The 20,994-nt window shown below is 14.8% G+C and overlaps 2 protein-coding genes across 2 annotated transcripts, besides 32 other annotated features; both read left to right on the forward strand. All coding sequences in view use genetic code 6, as the record gives it.

The window, feature by feature from the left end:
* The first annotated feature begins 630 nt into the window (after positions 1-630).
* Positions 631-703: a microsatellite.
* A 396-nt stretch (positions 704-1,099) lies between these two features.
* Positions 1,100-1,148: a microsatellite.
* A 2-nt stretch (positions 1,149-1,150) lies between these two features.
* Positions 1,151-1,182: a microsatellite.
* Positions 1,183-1,367: 185 nt separating this feature from the next.
* Positions 1,368-1,417: a microsatellite.
* Positions 1,370-1,410: a microsatellite.
* Positions 1,370-1,417: a microsatellite.
* A 13-nt stretch (positions 1,418-1,430) lies between these two features.
* Positions 1,431-1,483: a microsatellite.
* Positions 1,460-1,515: a microsatellite.
* Positions 1,463-1,529: a microsatellite.
* A 1,199-nt stretch (positions 1,530-2,728) lies between these two features.
* IMG5_050110 (hypothetical protein) lies at positions 2,729-3,201 on the forward strand (the record flags this gene model as incomplete). The annotated part of the gene is made up of 1 exon (XM_004037467.1): positions 2,729-3,201. A coding segment is annotated over one exon (432 nt), but the record flags the coding sequence as incomplete, so codon positions are not given.
* Positions 3,202-3,526: 325 nt separating this feature from the next.
* Positions 3,527-3,560: a microsatellite.
* Positions 3,561-4,576: 1,016 nt separating this feature from the next.
* Positions 4,577-4,607: a microsatellite.
* An 853-nt stretch (positions 4,608-5,460) lies between these two features.
* Positions 5,461-5,509: a microsatellite.
* A 124-nt stretch (positions 5,510-5,633) lies between these two features.
* Positions 5,634-5,672: a microsatellite.
* Positions 5,673-8,746: 3,074 nt separating this feature from the next.
* Positions 8,747-8,778: a microsatellite.
* Positions 8,779-9,275: 497 nt separating this feature from the next.
* Positions 9,276-9,353: a microsatellite.
* Positions 9,354-9,538: 185 nt separating this feature from the next.
* Positions 9,539-9,590: a microsatellite.
* Positions 9,591-10,127: 537 nt separating this feature from the next.
* Positions 10,128-10,162: a microsatellite.
* A 349-nt stretch (positions 10,163-10,511) lies between these two features.
* Positions 10,512-10,568: a microsatellite.
* Positions 10,569-10,882: 314 nt separating this feature from the next.
* Positions 10,883-10,923: a microsatellite.
* Positions 10,924-14,281: 3,358 nt separating this feature from the next.
* Positions 14,282-14,339: a microsatellite.
* A 619-nt stretch (positions 14,340-14,958) lies between these two features.
* Positions 14,959-15,135: a microsatellite.
* Positions 14,983-15,135: a microsatellite.
* Positions 14,983-15,143: a microsatellite.
* Positions 15,028-15,144: a microsatellite.
* Positions 15,031-15,151: a microsatellite.
* A 1,257-nt stretch (positions 15,152-16,408) lies between these two features.
* Positions 16,409-16,467: a microsatellite.
* Positions 16,468-16,490: 23 nt separating this feature from the next.
* IMG5_050120 (UPF0553 family protein, putative) lies at positions 16,491-17,553 on the forward strand (the record flags this gene model as incomplete). The annotated part of the gene is made up of 2 exons (XM_004037468.1): positions 16,491-16,988; positions 17,050-17,553. The coding sequence occupies 2 exons, from the start codon at positions 16,491-16,493 to the stop codon at positions 17,551-17,553; spliced, it is 1,002 nt and encodes a 333-aa protein (XP_004037516.1).
* A 1,464-nt stretch (positions 17,554-19,017) lies between these two features.
* Positions 19,018-19,121: a microsatellite.
* Positions 19,023-19,121: a microsatellite.
* A 7-nt stretch (positions 19,122-19,128) lies between these two features.
* Positions 19,129-19,158: a microsatellite.
* A 38-nt stretch (positions 19,159-19,196) lies between these two features.
* Positions 19,197-19,252: a microsatellite.
* Positions 19,211-19,252: a microsatellite.
* Positions 19,253-20,622: 1,370 nt separating this feature from the next.
* Positions 20,623-20,675: a microsatellite.
* Positions 20,676-20,994: the final 319 nt, after the last annotated feature.

The raw sequence follows: 20,994 nt of genomic DNA on the forward strand, positions 1-20,994 counted from the left end.
TATAAACTAAAAGCGTGAATAATGATTCACTTCTAAGATAAAGTGATAACTAAGAACTTAAGGAAAGTAACAATAATTCAATAATAGAAACATGTGAGAAAAGTAATACTAATTCAGCAGCAACAAACGAAGGTAATTCATTAGTAGAAGTAATTTCTCCGACAAAAAGAGTAAAGAACACGCAAATAAATTTTTTAAATAATTTAGCTGAATGTGAAATATCTGAACCTTTAAAATAATCTTTTGAAAATGTAAGAAAAGACTATCTTAAAATTATAAAAAATTAAATTTCTTAATTTGTAAAAAATACAGAAGGACTAGATATTATAAATAATAGAAGTTATTAAACATAAACTGTACTAATAGAAGACAAAAGTAATAAATTAAAAAACATGTAAAGATATGAATCTAAAATAAGAGATTTTTCTATTTATTAAAAAAAATAAAGTGATAAAAGAACAGAAAATAATAATACATAATAATAAAATATAAAAAAAGAATAACTTATCTAACAATAAAATAATTATATAATACAAAATGAAATTAATTAAGAATAAAGTGAGATTAATAAAGATAAATTTATCAAAGAATAATAATAAAAAGTAAATAATAGTAAGCAAATGACTCATTTAATAATAATAATAATAATAATAATAATAATAATAATAATAATAATAATAAAAATTTAAAAAATAATAATAATCTTAATAATTATGATTCACCATCTTCCTTTGAATTTATAAAATATAAAAAAATATAAATTGTCCATAAATCAAAATAATAATTTGATATAAAATCATTTTTTCGTTTATAAGAAATTTAATAATAGTTTTAATAAAAATATTAAATTACTTGTTAAGAAAAAATATAAATAAATGAAAACGATAAAAATATAAAATAAGATACAGATATTGATAGTTTAGTCTCTAGAATTTTAAAAGAGTAAAAAGAAAAAGGTACTTATGAAAACAAAAAAAAATATAATATAGAATAAGACCAACCTATATAAGATATATTAAATAAATAAGGAAAAAACTATTAAAAAGAATAAAATAATATAATTTAATGATAAATTTATTTACACCTGATACAAATTTACTATTTTTAAATTAAATATTATTTTTATTTTAATAATTTTTTTTTTTTAACTTAAATATAAAAATAAATATAAATAAAAATATATTTAAAAAAATAAAAATAACAATATAATTTTAATTTTTATAATATTTTTAAAAACGCAAATAACAAAAAAAGAATAGAAAATTAAATGTTAAAATTATTTAAATGAATTAAATTAAAAAATATATTACAAATAAATTTCTAAAAAATAATTATATATATATAAAAAAAATGTATATTAATAAATAATTATATATATATATATATTTTAAATATATATATATATTATATTAATATAAAAAAAATTATTTTTTTTATATTTTTATCTTATAAATTTTACTATTTTTTATATATATATTTTTATTTAAATATACATTATTTTATAAATATATTTATATATATATATTTTTTTTATTAATTTTTTTTTATTTAATAAATTCTCTATTTTTAAATGTGTTAATGTTAATATATAGATATTAATAACTAATATTACTTTTTTATTATTATTTTTATTTATCATGAATATTATCCTACATTACTTTCTAAATTTGTTAATTTATTTACACAAGCAATAATTAATTATTAAATTTATGTTTTTTCCTTTTTAAGTTCTGTTATTTATGCTTATAATTTTGCACTTTCTTCTTTTTATCCAGCAATTGCCATTTTTAAATTTTTCAATAATGCAGATATAGTTGGTTTACTTGTATTATTTATTTCTTCATTATATAAATGAATATCCTATTTCATTTATGACATATCTTAACGAAGTCCTTCAATATCCTTATTATATTCTCCTAATTACTTTGTAACTAAATCCATAATACTCTTTATTGATATTAAAATTTTTTATTAATATAAAAAATATAAACTTTATTTACTTTAACTAAATTTATGTGATTCTTTACATTAGTACAAGTTAATTAATCGAATTAAGAGTTTTTCATATCATTTTCATCATCGTAATGCTTTTGAGAATTCTTTATATTTAATATAAATATAAAATAAGTATATATTATTCATGTTTATATTTGCATTTTTTTTTTTTTCTATTTACATCAATCATCATTTTTTTTTAATTATTTTGTTAGTTTTTTTTTTTTTTAAAAAAAAAAAAATAATGAAATTAAAAATAAAAATAATTATTTATGTATTATTATTTTTAAAGGAATTTTTTAATTAATAAATATTAGTTAATAATTTCAGTTTAAAATAAATAAAACAAATATTTCTAATATAATCTAATAAATATATATTAAAATAAAGAATAAATAAAAAATTACTAAAATTAAAGAAATTTATTTATTTATTAAATTTATTTTATAATTTTTTTTTTTTCTTTTTTTTTAAAAAACAAATAAATATAATAAACAAACAATAAAAAGACAAGAATAATTGATAATTGCTTCTTTTTTTTTGATTGAGTTTTAAAAAATAAAATTAAAATATGAACAAGTTATATATATATATTAAAAAGTCATTAATTAAAACTTTAATTCATTCATTTTTTTATTTTTAATCATGAGTAAAAACTTATGAAAAATACTATGAATTAAAACATTGATTGCTTTCGTTAATTTTCGAATTTTTATGCTATGAGAATTTATAAAAATTATTATTTAATTTTGTTTATCTTAATGATTCATTAGATTTACAAATATTAAAATATATTTAATCCCCTTCTTATTATCCAAAAAGGGCATATAGTATTTAAATTATATTTTATTTTTTTATTTCTGATTAATTAATATTCATTTATTATCTATAAATAAAAGAAAGTCTTGAAATTTCTTTACATTTCAATTTATTAATTTATTAAGTGATATCAAAAATATTATCCCTTATTTATTTTTTATAATTAAACTTTTCTAAATATTCTTTAGGGAAAATATCAATATTAAAAGCTATATTTTCTAAATTAATTCTATTAGATATTTTTACAATATTGTTTTTTATATTTTCCACTTTTATATTTTCTAAAGAATTATATTATTTCCTAATTTCCCCTTTTTTAAATGTCTCATTTAATATAAGTTAATGATTTTCTATTTAAATTTGATATTAAGCCCATTTTATTAAAAAATTTATAGATTCATCATCTAAAAATTCTGGGAAAATATTATTATTTTTTAATTCATAATTAATCTTTAAAAGTGCAATTACTATCCACAAAAGGCTTTACTTGAATAATTTTTAGTCTTGTTTAAGAGCATTTATATATAAGTTTTTTAAAAGTGTCCTAGTTAAGTTTCTTTTTTCCTTAAATTATATAATTTTTTTTGGGTACTATCAATCTCTTCTTCATATTATTTAATTTATTTTTCTAATTCTTTTTTTTAATGATTAAACTACTTTTTCGCTTCTTTTTTTAATTGTTCAAAGTTATCCTGTTTTAATATATATTCGGTATTTATTAAACTTTTATATTTATTTAATTTTATTTTTGTTGACTTTTATTATTCGTTTGTTATCTTATTACCAAAATTTGAAAAGATTTTGACTTAGGTTTCTTCTACTAAGTTAAATTGATTTTTCTTTTATAAAAATTCCTCATTTAATTATATTAATTAGTTTGTAATATTGTTTTAATTAATTCTCTATTAATTAATTTGAATTCGAAGATTTTTTAATTATTCTTATTATAATTAATATAACTTAATTAAAAAGTTTTCATTTTTTTTAAAGTTTTATTCGTCATTTTCTTCTTTTTTTATTTCTTTACTTGATTTGTTATTTTTCATAATAGGAAGTTATATCTAATTAAATAAATTTTTCTTTATTTCTTATATTTCCATTATTTTTTCTGAATTTTTAAACGTATTTGATAAATTTTTAAATGTCAAAATTGTTTTCCTTTCAAAATTATTAATCGTTTCTACACATATATTATAATTTTTATAATTATTATTACCATTAAGTTAAATCTATAGACCATTTTTTTATTTATTTTGAATACTTTAAGACATTTTCTTTAATAAAATATCTTTAACAATTTTTTTATTCAATTCTTTTTCTTTAAAAAAGTTTTCGTTTTTGTTTGTAATAAATCCTTTTTAATATATAGTGTTAATATTTTAATTAACGCATTTTTTATTATTTTAATCATTTACAAATACAATATCTAATATTTTTTCATTTAATTCAGGTTCATCTGAGTAATTCTAAAAATTTCTATATATATTTTACTTATTTAAAAAAGATTGTTTATAATTATGTATTAAATTAAATGTTTTTTCTTATTTCCATTTATCCAAATCTATAAAATAATGTTTTTCATTATCCATCTAATTTTCCTTTTAGGCTTCTGAAAAGCTTTTCTTTTATTTCATTTTAATATTTATAAATAAAATATTTTTTTATTTATTTTTAATTTCAATAATAAATTATTCAATTACATAAAAATCACAAATTATAATAAAAAACTTATTTTTATAAAAACAAAAAAATGTAAATAATATTTATTATATTATTTTTTAATATATTATTTTAAAAGTTAATAATATTTATAAAAACAATTAAATTAAATATAAACTTAAAAATATTTATATATATATATAAAATATATGTTCTTTTATTAAATATAAATATAAATAAAATATATAATTTTTAAACATATAATTTACTTAGATAATTACATAATAAATAATATATATATAAATTTTAATTTTACTTTATAAATTTAATTGGGTAATATATATTTATTAAATAAATTCAAACTTTCAAAAAGCCTAAAATCCCACCTGTATTTTTCTATTTTGCTCTTTAAATTTTCTCTTTAAAGTCTTTTTTAAAATTTTCTTCATATTCTAGCATATTCATAATTAAAATTAAATATTGATCATTTTCAGCACTTGCCTTTTTATCTCTGTAAATTTATAAATAACTTTATATATTTATTTAAAAAATAAATACTTAGAATTAATTAAAGTTTCTAAATATTAAGGGAAGAGTGATTTTAATGATTGTTTTATTGAAGCATCTTAATTATTGTTTATTTATTTTTAAAGTGATTAAATTATATCTTCTTTTTATAAAATAATTTATTATAATTATTCATTATTTTAATTAGAATTCGATTCTCCATCTTTTTTTTATTAACAGGCTTCAAGCTACTTTTGTAGTTCTTAAATTTCTTTATTTTTTCTTCTTTACTCTTCCATTTGTTTAGATTAATCTTATTCATTATCTTCTATTTCTTATTCTAACTCTTAAATTTTTTCTTATAATCTATTAATTTGTTCTTTTAGTTAATCAATATGTATCATTTAAAATTCTAATTATTCTTCTTTTTAATAATTAGATAAATTACTAAAGTTCTATATTATAGACAAAAATTGAATTTATAAATATACATATATATATATATATATATATTTATATATATATATATTTTACTCCAGAATTATTGTTTGAATCAATATCTTTTTGAGAAATAACATTTTTAGTTTAATCTAATAAATCTTTTCTTAGTCTAATTTTTTTAGTATTTTTTATTATTTTTATTCTTGAACTTATTTTTATTATGATTAAATAGTTTTTTTTTAAATTAAATATTGCTTTCTTTTCCATATTTTAATTTAATCTATTCCAATTCATAAAAGACTTATTAAATTTTAATTAAATAATTGCAAATTTTGCTATTATTTATATCTGATAAATCTAATTTTTCTTCCAAAACTAATTTTTCTATACATCTTTCTAGTTAACTTTCTATTCGATTATTTTTTGAATTTTTTTTTCATTATTAATAATACTTTCTAAATTTTACTTTTCTTAAAATAAAGTTTCGAATTTTAATTATAACTATTAATATTTTTAAAAGATTAAATTATCTTCTTCATTATAATTTATATTGTTTCCTTTTTTATGCATTTCTATTTCCTTTAAAGTTTCATCTAAAAGGTCTTTCAATTTTTAATTTTTATTGATTTCTTTATTTAACTTATCTAATAATTCATTTTTATTTTCTTATAAATGCTTTAATTGAATAATTTGATCTTCTTATTAAATTATTTGTTTTTTTAATTTATCTATTTATACATTTAGATTATTTACTTAATTTTTCTAATCATATGTTTATTATTATACTTATTGTTTTTAATTAGTCTTTTCAGATTTATCTTAATTATTAGAATTCAAATTTTAACTATTAATATTAGTATCAATATCTAATATTTTATCTTCTTTAAATTAGCTATCTTTTTTTGCTAATTGTTTGTTTAAATCTTATATATTTTATTACAAAATTACTTTTTTATATTTAAATTTTTTTTTTAAAAAAATATTTATTTTTACATTCATTAGTTTTATGTTAGGTTAATTAATTTTGCATATCTTCAAAAGCTAAATCTAATCTTTAAATGAATGTTTTTAATTCTTTTATTTCTTTTTCTTTATTATTTAGTGCATCGTCTTTTTCTTTTTTTAAAGAAAGCATTTTTTCTTAATGAATGTTCTTTATACTATTTGTTACATTATCTTATTCTTATAGCTTTTTTTCTAACTATTCTACTTTCTTTGTAAATTTATGAATTTCATTTTGTTATTTTAATAATCTTTATTGCATTTAACTCTCCTATTATTTTAAATATTCAAGTTACTCATTTTATTATTATAACAAGTTCTATTCAAGAATATCACTTATTTAAGATTCAAAGATATCTTGATTTTATGATTAATTTTATATTTCTTTTAATTATTATTTATATTAGTCTACTATTTATTAATTTTTTACTTACAAATCTTATTAATTTTTTTCTAATTATTATATTTTATTTTTTAGTGTATTAATTTGCTTTTCTTTTTCTTTTATTTTTTCAAGTTTTTCTTAATTTTATTTAATTTCATTTTCTAGTGTATTATTTTTTTCAACAATTTAATTTTCTAATTCTTATTTTAATTAATTCTATTAATTAAGTAAATCATTTATTTTTTAAGAATTTTCATTTTCAATCTAAATAAATTTATTATTTAAATATTCTAAATCTTTTTCCAGATTTTAAATCTTAGTTTATAAAAGCTTATTTTCTTCGAAAATTTGGTCTTTTTAAATTTCTATTTATTCATATTTTTTTTAAATAATGTTATTTTATTATAATATTTTATATATTTCTTCTCTTTATTCTTATATTTAAGTTTAATTTTATTCCATATTTTTTTAATTTAATAAATTTTCTTCTTATAATTGAAATACTTTTTGTTAAAGATCTTCATTTTCTTTAGAATATTATATTTTTTCATTTTAAAGTTGCAATATTTAATTTTTATGTTAGTTATTAATTTCATTTTATTAGCTAATTTAAAATTATGTTATTTCATTCTATTATAAACTTGACTAAAATTCTTATATTTAAATTAAAAGTGTATTTACTTATATTTCTTTATTTTTCAATGTCTCAAGGATATTTTTATATTAATTTATTTCATTTTCTAATTATTAATTTATTTGATAAATTTTTTTTCGTAATCTTCTTTCATTATATTTTATTAATTAACTAACCCTTATATTTACATATTTTATAATTTATTTTCATTTTCTAGTTTTTCATAAAGACAATTAATTACTTAAATATCTTTTTTAAATTAATATTATCTTAAAATAAATCTTTATTTTATTCTATATATTATTCATTTTAATAAGCTTTTTATTCTATTTATTTTTATAATATTAGCTTTTCTTCTTCATGAAATTATTAATTTTTAATTATTTCATTTTAAAGTCTTTAAATATTACTAAAATTTTCATCTTTTAATTATTATTATTAACATATTTCAATTTATAATTAATTTATTTATTACTATTAAAATTCTTAGTCTTTTAAAAGTTATATTTTCTCATTTTAATATTATAATATAGTTTAATTAAACTTATTTTAGAATTAATACTCTAAATCATTATTTTAACTTTTTTAATTTTGAATATGATTTATTTATTCTTAATATTATTCTTCAATTTAAATGTTTTTTTTGTTAGTTATTATATATTTTATTATAATAAATTTATACTATTTTAAAGTATAACTATTTGTTTTTCCTTTTCATTTAAATTTTCAGAAATTTATGAACATTATTTTTAGTATTTTTCAATAGTCTAATTTTTCTATCTTTATTATTCTTCTAAATATTCTTTTAATAACTTCTATTCATTAACTAATTCATTTATTTTTTAAATTGATGATAAATTTTCACTTTATTTTTCTTGATTTATATTTTCTAAAATATTTTTAATTTTAATAACTTCATTTTATAAATTTTCATTTGTTTCGGAAATTTATAATATTTATAAATTCTTATTTTCAATTTATTTTTAAAGATTAACATTTTCTTCAGTAATACTTGCCATTTAATTTTCTAATTTAGATATATCTGCTTGTTTTTAATCTAATTTCTCTTCCTTTTATGAATATTAGTCTCTTAATTAATTTATTTATTATTCTAATTATAGTTTTTATTTATTAAGTTCATTAATAAACATTTACTAATTATCATTTTGCAGTTAAATTTTATTTAATTCTTATATGTGTTCTTAATTTTTTCATGCAATATACTTATTTATTTATTTAAATTTTATTATACAAATTTATATTCTTAAATTTAATCTTATAAGATTTTGTTTTCATCATTTATATTATTAATAATAATTTATTAATTAATAATTTAATTATTTATTTAAATTTAGTCTTATTTCTATTATATTTCATATTATTATAATTTATTTAATAATTAATTAATTTCATATTATAATTAATTTTAAATATTTCTATAATATTCATCTTTTTCTATTAATTATTATTCACATTCTTTTTATATATTCTGTATAATATCTTTTAATTTTTCTATTTCATTTGAATACTAATTAATCATTATATTTTAATCTTTTATAAATTAACTTTTTTCTTATAAAATTTTATTATTTTCTTAAATTAATTATTCTTACTTTTCTTCTTATAAATTATTGATTTTATTCATTTCTTATTACTAATTATTTATTTATTATTATTGTTAATCTATTTTCTATAAAAATTATTCTATTTATTATTATAACTAACTTTATTTTTATTTTAATTCATAAATAAGTTAATTTAACCTCTCGTTTTGTAAATTTAATTATTATGTTTCTTACACAAATATCTATTTTTCTTTTTATATAAAACTATTTTATTATTATAATATATTTATTTATTCTTAAAGCCTATTTATTTCTTATTACAATTCGTATATTTATTATTATAATTGACTTTTTTCTTTTTATGACTCTTCCATAATTAAGTTTAAACTATCATTTTTTGAATTTAATTGAATTATTTATTCAATCTATGTATTTTTTAATTCTTATAAAATATTATTAATATTAAAATTTTAATCTTTGTAATCTTTAATTTATTAATTTAAATTTTTTATTTAATATTTTAAATCATAAATTTCTTATTTATATATATCTATTTTTTAATTAAATTAATATATTTCTTATTATTAGATAATTATTTATTTATCTTAACTTTATATTTATTCCAAATATTATTATATTTTAATATTGTATTTTTTATTAGATTCTTCATTCTAAGTTGATTATTAATCCATTATGTTTTTTATTTCTTATTTGAGAGTTTCAATTAAAAGGTTATTTTCTTCAGTGTTTTTTTATAACTATTAATTATTTATACTTATTCATTTATTTTTTATACTTAAGATTATAATTTGTTGTTTAAATTATGATTTTATTAAAGATTTTGACTATTTTAATCCTCAAGTAAATCTATTTATTAACTTTTTTGTAAAATTATTTATTAAATTTAGATTATTTCTTAATTTTTATCATTAAAATATTATTAATGTTTTTATATTTCTTAATTATAAAAAGATTCTTATTATTTGAAATTATTTCTCAAATCTTAAATTTCTTAAATATTTTTTTGTATAATCTATTCTTTTCATTATTAATACTTTGTATTTTTATATTTTTTCCTCATATTACTTAATTTATTGATTGTTTTGGATAATATTTTCATTTAATTTTTAAATTTATTAATTTTTTATATTTATTTCATCCTATGAAGGTAAATTTTTATTTTTTAATTCTTATTATTGACTTTCAATTTAATTTTTTAATTATATAATTGTTTTTTATACTTATTAATTTTATTAAATTTAATTTAAATTTGCCTATTCTTCTTATTTTTGGAAGTCTTGTTATAATTAAATACAAGATTCGTCCTTTTATTTAATTTATTTTTTTAGATTTTTTATAATTTATTCATAATTTAAATTTTTGGTATTTAAATCCATAATTTAAATCTATATTTCATCAAAAATTTACTGATTATTATTATTTTTTTCATTTAATTCATTATTTTATTATATAAAAATCTCAATTTATTAATTTAACTTATTTCTTTCTTCTAAATGTTTATTATTAATTTCTTATATATTTTATTAATTAAATTATTATAGTATTTCTTACTTTTATCTTAATTATGAAATTTTTATATCTTAATTTAAGGATTATTCTAAACTTTAAATAAACTAAAATTATTATTCTAATTTATTTTTAATAACTTAATAAATATTTTAATTAGGATCATTTTATTAAAAATCATTTTAAATTTTTAAAACTAAAGAAAGCTTTATATTATTTTAATTTACTTAATTTAGTAGATTTAATTCTTATTATTCGTAATTTTAAATTAATTATTATAATTTACTTAATTAATTAAACATCTCTTAATTTTTATCAAATAATTAATCATTTTATTATTAAAATTGTAAACATTTTTATTTAATATTAAAACAATTTTATTCTAATATATTTTATTATTCATTTATTTCTTAAAATTTTTAATTAAGATTAAAATTTTCATTCTATTGATTATCAATTTATTATTTCTAATGGAGTATTTCTTATTCGAATTTTATATTATTGTTTTTCAATTATTCACATTATTATTAATATTTTAATATTTCTTATTATAAATTACAATTATTAGTTTCATTTTAATTAATTAAATTCTAAATTTTTTATTCTAATTCATTTTAATATTATAATTATTATTATATAATTAAATTTTTTTATTATAAACCTAAATTTAATTAATCTATATCTTCTTAATCTTTATTTTTTTAAGATCTTATATTCTATTAATTTTTTTAAATATATTATTATTATAAATTATTCACTTTTTATTCTATTTAATTATTTTCTATTAGTTAATCTTAAATTTTTTAAGCTAACTTTTCGTCTTTATTTTTAATTTTTTTTTCTTCGTTGTCTTATATTTTTAATTTCTCATCATTATTTTTAAGAATATTATTATTATTTTTTCCATATTAATCATTATTACTATAAAAATTCTCAAAATTTTTCATAATAATGTTTTAATTTTAATTAACTAAAATATCAAGTTCTTAATTATTTTTTTATTTAAAAAATTATATTTCATTATGTTCTTTTTAATGAGTAATTAGTTTAATCCATTTTTACAATTAAGCAATTTATTAATCTAAGCAATTGAGCATGTTAAAAACATCATCTGAATTCTAATAAGTTTTATCATTAGAAAACGCATATTTTAAATATTGTTTTTTTTATTAAATTTCATCTAATTTTTAATTTATTTTTTGAAAATTTTCTTCAATTAATTTAGTGTTAATTTCATTTACAAAGTTTAAAATTTCTTTTAGACTTTTATTAATTTCTGTTTAATTATTTTTAATATTTTTTCTAATATTATCATATATTTAAACTTAATCTTATAAATTATCCAGAATAGTATTTTTATTATCCAAATTATCAAAAAGTAAAGAGAATTTAAAATTCATATCAATCTCTACTTTCTAAATAGCATTTTTTAACTAATCTTTAGTTAATTGATTAAAATTAATCAATTAAAACTTTAAATTTTCAATTTCTTTTTCTTTATCAGTAACAATTTTATAAAGTTTTTACAGATTTTTCTTTTTTTCATAAGATTTAAGTTCGAAATCATTAATTAATTCATTTAATTATTAATTTTAAGTTTTTAAAATATCTATTTCTTATTATTTTTCTTAAATATTTCTTTCATAAAATTATTCATTTTTACACATTTATAAATATTGTCTTTATATTTCTTAGTTTTTTTAACAGAACTCTTATTAAACAAATTTATTTTTTTAAACAGTATTAATTTATGTAATATTTGTATTTTTTTATCTTAATATTTATTCTTTTTCTATACCTTTATAAGTTTCATAATAACGTTTGTTTTATGGAATTTCTATTGCTTTTATTTCAAACGGGTTTCCTTCATTTATTTAATTATCTTAAAAAGTCAATATCTGATGAACTGAACGTTTCTAGTTTTGTGGAGATTATGACTAATAACGTTTTGAAGAAAACTATTTAGCTTTATATACGATTGGATTTATGTAATTTAATTAGTTTAATATTGATTTGTTCTTTGATTCTACTTCTTTTAATCTTGATTATATTTACCGAAAATCATTACTTAAATTTATGTTTTCTGCACTTTCGTATATATTATTTTCTAAATAATCGTTAAAATTCATTTTATTTACTTTTTGCTAAAATAAAATATAAAATCAAAATTATATTTTTTGAAAAACAAAATAAATTTAAATAGTAAATAATAATTATAAATAAATTTTATTTACAATTATATAAAATAATATTATTAATATTAATATTCAATTTCAATAGTTTTTATTTATTTGTCTTCAAGAATATTTTATATAGTAAAATTAATAAAACTATTTAATTAAATTAATTAATTTAAAGATTAATATTAAATTTAAATAAATAATATTTAAAATCATTTTTAAATATTAATAAAACCAAAGAAATAATATAAAATTTATTAAAAAATGTCAATAAATTTTGAATTATCTGACACAAATTGGCAAAAGTTATTTTAGCCATTTTTTTCTTCAAATATTATAGAAGAATTTATATCATTTGAAGAAATGGAATAAAATAAATAAATTTCAAAAAGTACTTATATACAATAACTAAGTACAATGCAAATAAAATACAACAATTAATATTAAGGATCTTTATAATCTACATTTCATTATATAATTCGAGGTTTATATTTTGAATATGGTATTCTTTTATAAAATCCAGACCCTTAAAAGGCGCTTCAAATATACATAAAAGGCTTTGAAGAATACTAAGATTCACTATGTGCATATAAATTAGCTTAAATATATAATAAAAATAACAAAACTAATATAAAAGTAAAGGCAGATTAAGAAAAGTCTTTATTTTATTTAATAATAGCAGCCAGTTTAGTAGATTTGCAATACAATAATATTTAAATAGAAATAAAAGATGATTTATAAAAGTTAATAACTAAAAATAAATTAGGGACATCTATAAGCGACGAATATTTGTCCAAATATTAGCAATGTTTTACTTAAGAATACATTCATATTTATGGATATTTATTTGATCTTTAGTATTGCAATAAAGAATTTTCATAAGTAAAATATAATTAACTACTTGATATTTTAGAGTTAAATGTGGAAAAATATTAAGATTAATTTTCACTTTTACATACATTTAAATTATTATGCAGGAAAACCGAAAACAAAGACAAATGCATTTTTAAAATTATTAGAATAGCAGAAAAAGCTTCAAAAGAATGTTTAGAAGATGTATTTAATATTATACTTAAAGATGTAAATATATTAAGTAAAATTAAAGTTGAACATTAATTACTGGTTAATATCAGATTTCTATTCTTTGAAATTTATTTATTTTTTAAATATTTCACTTAATAAGATAAAAACTCTCTATGGATAATTATTAAAAATATTTGTGATGTTATCTATAATATTAATAAACAAAAATAATTGTGTAATATGTAAACTCAAAAAGCATTAATCAATAGAGTTTAAAGTAAAATGTATGAATTAGGTATTGCTTAAGATATTAACTTTAGAAAAGCTTTAGAAGTTATTAAAGAAGACTTAATTGAAAATAAATAAAATGAATACTTATATGCTTATTCTAATTATACTATGGGTAAAATAATGCAAAAAATGAATATGTATAAGTAAAACTATAAATAAAAATATAATATATTAAATTATTAAAAAATAAAATTGTAAAAATTTCTAATTTAAAAATAAATATAATATAAATAACTAATAAATATAATATCATATTATATTATATCTATATTAAGTTAATATAATTATATTTATTTATATATTTAGTAATACATTTGAAGACTAATTTAATTTATCATAGTAATAATTTGAAAAGCGTCTATAAAATGATAATGATGTATGTGGCTGTTTAATATCATTATATTATATTGGTCGTATAAATTAAAAAATTAAAAAAGATATAGAAAAGTCAAATGATAATTATAAAAAAGCTATAGAATTATATAAAGCATAAATTAAACAATTTAAAAGTGTAAGAACTATTTAACTAGAAATATATTGTATAAAAATAGAAAAAAAACTAAATTAATTAGGATTAGCAAGTTAATATTTTGCAATAAACTATAATATCATAAAAAGTTAATAAAATTAAATATCACAAATAGAAGAAACATAATAACAAATGGATAATTTTTAATAAACAAATCAATTGAATTAAACATTAAACTAGAATGAAATAAATAAAAAAAAAGATAAAGAATAAATATCTAAAAATAATTTATAAATAGAAATGTCATAGGATATAAGATCTCTTCAAAGTAGCCATTGTAAATTAAATAAAAATAATAAATATGAAAATAAAGAATAATAATCAAAAATTATATAATAATAGCAATATTAACAATAATAAACACAATCACAGTATCTAAAACAATAACAATTATAATATCCATAACAATAAAAATCAATATAGCTATAAGAATAAAAATAATAATAAGAATAACAATAAAATTAACTTGAATTATAATAATAGTAAATATAAATATAAAAATAATAATAATAATAATAATAATAATAATAATAATAATTATACTAATAATAATAGCAATAAATATTATAATAATAATAGTAATAAATTAATAATGAGCAATAATTTTTAAATAATAAACATTCTATTTATTTTATTTAATTTGAAAAATTATTTATTTTAGATTTAATTCATCGTGGAAGTCTCTATTCTACAAGTGAAGGCGTTATAATGAATTCTAATAATAATCTTTAATAAAAATCATCTATAAATAATCTCCGATCATTTAAAAATCATATATAAAATATTTATTTAGATATATAAATATAATAAGCAGATGCAATAATATTAAAATAAATTATAATAAATAATTTCAATAACGTTGAAAAAATAATAAAAAAATTAGAAGCTAAAATTACTTCTGTAAAAAATGTTTAAAAAACCAATTTAGAGTCCCATTTGTTATTCATAAAAGCTTATTCATGCAGAAGCTTATAAAATGATTAGTTTGAAATATTCTTAATTTATCCTTTGTTACCTTTTAATTTATAAATGGTTTTGAAAGGGAATAAACTACAAAATTTATAAGACAAAATTTTAATTGCAATATAAATTTCTGAAGCTATATCGCATTTACATTAAGCCGATATATATGTAAATGCAATCAAGCCTTCTAAAATTTTATTAAATAAAAATTTTAAAGTCTTTTTAAATGGATGGGAATTCGAAAATGAAGATTAAGCGCACCTTTAAGAAGTTAATATAGAAGAAAATATTTAAGAAAACGAAGAAAACATTCTTAAATTTATTCAAGGGTTTACATCTCCTGAAAATTTAAGTAAAAAAAAAGGTGATTAATATGGAGATATATGGAGTTTAGGAATGCTTTTTAATTACCTTTTCTTTAATATAGATCCTTCTGAGGGAGATTTCTGTCGGGATAAAAAGATTTATGAAGGATTTAATCTTATAATAACCGAATATACAGTAGGAAGTAATTATTATTTGGATAAAATTAAAGAAATTATTGAAAATATGGTTAAATATAATCCTTAAGAAAGAATTTAGTTAAATTTAGTAAAGGATAAGCTTTAAAGGATTTTTATGGAATAGGATTGTTAAATTAAACAATTTCCGAAAAACTTTAATTATTCAGTTCTTTAATCTAATAATTATTCTAATATATAAAAAAGTAATAAAATATTTGATAAATAAAATATTTAGGATTAATAATATCAATTTTCTGATAATTTATAAACTTAATATTGCAGTTTACCTTATTATGAACCTTAATTTTTAAAAAATTCATAAATTGAAAATAATTATTAATTTTGAAAATTTCATTTTGTATTTATTTTCTTAAAAATTATTTTTATTTATTTATATATTAATTTAATTTATTATAAAATATATTAATTTTTATCAATTAATATAAAGTAAATCTTAAAAATAAAAAATGAATAAATGTTAATTAGTAAGATAAACATCTGAATATGTTTTGAAAAATGCTAAACATTCTCAAGTAAACATCTAAAATTTAAAGTAATTGGCAGATGATTTATTAGATTAATTCTAAAAAGGATACAAATACACCGAGTTTGAAGAATACGGATGTCATTATTCAAATTTTAATTCCCCTGAACAAACAATAGCCTATATATTTATTTTAGATACTCTTAATTTTTGTTTTTGGCCTTGTAAAGAAGAATTCGAATATGATGATTTAGCAAATGGAGTAAAGAATTTGATCTTTAACCATTATGAAGATGTTCTTCCGAAAAACATAATTAACATAAACGAATAATTTATAAAAGAATAAGTATTCAAAAATATTGATTTTCCCCTAATAGATGAAAGGACTAGACTTTTATAAGAAATAGGAAAAATAACTTTAAATTATTTCTAAGGAGAATATATTAATATAATAAAAGAAGCAAATAAATCCTCGGTTAAAGTACTTTTATTTAAATTTGTTATTTTATTTTTTTTTAAAAAAAAACAAAAAAAATATAAAGCTAGTAGATATACTTACAAGTTTTTTTAATAACTTTTAAGATATTGCCATTTATTAAGGACATTAAATTTGCTTTTATAAAAGGGCTTAAATTCTTGTTGCAGATTTATTTGGAGCTTTTAAAGGCTAGTCTTTTGGAGAATTCTATGATATTGATTAGTTGACTACTTTTCCTGATTATAGAGTTCCTCAAATTCTTAATTAATTTTAAGTTATTTAATATTCAAATGAACTTTAAAATATTATTGATAATAAAACAATTATTTAACATGGAAGTGAATATGAAGTACTTTTAATAATTTTATTTATTAATATATTTATTATTTGGTAAAAGATTGAAATTAGGGCTTGTACTGTATATAGTGTAGAAGAATTAAAAAAATATTTAAAATAAAAAGGAAAAGATTTACATTCTATTGAAATCGACTGGATTTTATGGTAAAAAGGTGAAGAAAACAGGCATAATATTAAAAACCATCATAGAGTTTTATCAATCTATTATTGAATGAAAAATCATATAAAATAAGACTAAAATTAAAGATAAATAAAAATATTTAATATAAAAAAATAAATTATAAAAATAAAATAATTTAAATATATAATATTTTGTTATATTTAAAAATACAAATATTATATTTAAAAAAATCATATATATAAAAAAAATTCAAACAAATGAAATTTAATATAGGGATTTTAAAATTTCAAAAGCTTAATCATAATTTTAATATTTATCAAGTTAAAAAATTTAATTTGTTTTCGTTACAATATCATTCTAATTATATATTCCTTTTAAAAATTATAACAAATATAGTAATTCTTTATCATTTTTATTATTAATAAATGGAATTATAGGAATTCCATTTTTCAAATTTTTAATAAACGAATAGCAATTATTATCAACAATTATAATATCATCTATATTTCTATTAGTAAAAACACTTAAGTCTTTTATATATCCATTTTTTGTAAGTAGGCAATTTTTTCTATAAATTCTAAAACTAATAAACTATTTCTCAGGATCTAACAAATTAATAGCCTAATCAGCATAAACTTTTTTGCTAGACGTAAAAACAATAACTTCATAAAATTAACTAATTTATTTTAAAAACTCACTAGCATAAGGTCTTATATTAATACCTACTTAAATAAGTTCATTTACTATTTTTTTTCCTCCTCGAAATTAAATTAAAAAAATCATAAGGTAATTCCAAAGATTAATTGCAATGTAAAAGAGTCTCATCCAAATCTAAAACAAGAGTTTTTTTATTACTTATATTCGGCTAAATACATACTTTTTATTATTCCTTTAAACTAGGAAAACTTTCAATATATTTTTAATCAGCAAAAATACTTGTTAAAATTTAATAAGTTTCCATAAAATGATCTATAAATTCATTACTTGTTTAAAATTAAGAGTCTCCTTTTAAAGCTTTATAAAGATTATTTAAATAATAATTATTACAAATGTTTTAATCTAATTTCTCTTTTATTCTAAATTACATTTATTCAATTCGTTTCTATTGGTTCTCTTCTTCTGGTATATTTTCGATTATACTTACTTACTTTTTTATACTAAAGAAAAGAATATTTCTATTAATTTGTTTTAGTTCTTATTCATTTTATATTTACGGTTATTCATCTTTTATGTATTCTTTATAAAATATAATACTCAACTATTTTTACTTTTCTGAAAATGAATCTTATTTCTCAAAAGAGTTTATTTTATTAAATTCTATTTCAGGATCTTCGAAAATATCTTCTTTATCACCAGAATTTTTTTTTAATATTATTAATGGAATTATTTTGTTTTCATTAGTTTTGCTAATTTCTTATTAAATATTATTTTATTATAAATCAATCATGTTTTTTATTTATATAATTATAATAAAAATTATATTAAATAAATATATTACTTAAACAAAATAAAATAAAAATTCAACTATGAATTTTATTGCTATTAATATTTGTTTTTAAAAAAATATAATTTTATATTTATTATAAAAATATAATATTAATTATTTATTTATTTAAAATATCAATACATAATTTTTTTTTTTAAAAATAAAATTAATTTATAAAAAAAAATATTAAAAATATTAAAAATATAAAATTATATAATTTTAACTTCTAACCATACAATTAAAAATTTATAAATAAAACATAAAATTATTATATAAATAAAAATAATTACATATAATAAAAATGAAACAAACTATTAAGAATAATTATTATACCAAAAAACATAATATAATAGAAAAATTAAACTAAAATTAATTTGAAATACCAGAAAATCATATGTAAAATAATAAATTATTTTTATTTTTAAAAACAAATAAAAGATGTTGTAATATTAATAACCTATATAAATCGGATAAGAATATAACAATAAATACAAGTAATAGCTTTAAAGCATCACCAAATAAATCAAATTACTATTAAAACTTAAATACATTAGAAACAATTAATTCTAATCATAAACCTAATAATGTTTCAAGACCTATTACTGCTCATATTATAAGGAGTCCTTATTAATCAGTTTTACATAAAAAACAATCACTTATAAGCTAGTAATTAACTAACTCATTTATTGCTCATTCTGAATAAATGTATAAGTCTTTAAATAATTATCCTTAAAAAAGTCTAACAATTATTAATATAGAAAGCCATTAAGAATAAATAAATGTAGATAAAACACTTAATTTAATAAATAATTTTGACAAATTAAAAATGGATGAAAACGAGGCAATTAATAATTATAAATAAAAGATAAAAGAATATAATAAGAATATTAAATTATATGAAAATTAATTAAAATAATGGAAAGAAACTGAAATGAATATCTTATACGACATTAGAGAAAAAAGGAAAAAATTAAAAGTAATTTATTAATAAAAAAATAATATTAAGTATGTTTTGATTTGAAAAATAAAATAAAGAAATTAGAAGAAAAGCAATATTTAATAGAAAAAACAAAAAATTAATTAACATTGGATAATAAAGATGTATTTTTCTTATTTTTCTTATTTATTTTAAATAATGTATTTATTAAAGAAAGCAATAGAAATTTGTGAGATTTAGGCAAAACATTAAGGATTAAGAGAATAAATAGAAAAAGAAAAGAATTTATATAAATGTTTTAGTAATAAATGCATGATAAAAAATATACATCTTTAAATGAAAATGTATTTTAAAAATAAAAAAATATATATATATATATATAAATTTATTACTTATTTATTAATTTAGAGAGTTAATAATTAAATAAAAATGAATATTTTTTACAGTAAAAATTAACAGCAAATTATATCTACAAGCAAAAGCTCTTAGTAAATAAAAATATTATATAATTTTTTTTTAGTATTTTTTAAATTAAAATATAGGAAAACTAATCAAATATATTTACTTAAAATATCGTTGGTGTTACAAATAAAGATAAAAGTATATGAAAATATTATATTATAATTTTCGTTTATATTAAATGAAATTTTACTTTAATTTTATGTTTAAAATATTAATTTAATATTTTATAAATTAGATTAATACTTAAAGTTAAAATTAAACTTTTTTAATTTTAATAAAATTAATTAATAATTGTAAAATTATTTATATATTATAAATTTATATAATTATCTTATTTTTGAAATATTTTATTTATATGAAAAATATTTTATGTTTAAATTATTATGTAAAACCTTTTAATATAATTTTTTATTTAAACTTCATAATATAAGCTAGTTTGTATCCTAATCTTAAGTATCTAATTTTTATTCATCGTTTTAAAACTTATTTTATTATCCAACTAAATCTTTATTTAAATTTTAATTATTATTTTATTAAATACTTGTATTTTCTTCTAATTATTTTTTATTTTCAATATTTTCATTTGATTAAGTTTTTTGAGTATATTCATTTATATAATTACTTTCATTTTGTAAATTTTATTAAT

The sequence above is a fragment of the Ichthyophthirius multifiliis genome (assembly GCF_000220395.1).
Source record: "Ichthyophthirius multifiliis unplaced genomic scaffold scaff_1120509250134, whole genome shotgun sequence".
Classification (NCBI taxonomy): Eukaryota; Ciliophora; class Oligohymenophorea; order Hymenostomatida; genus Ichthyophthirius; species Ichthyophthirius multifiliis.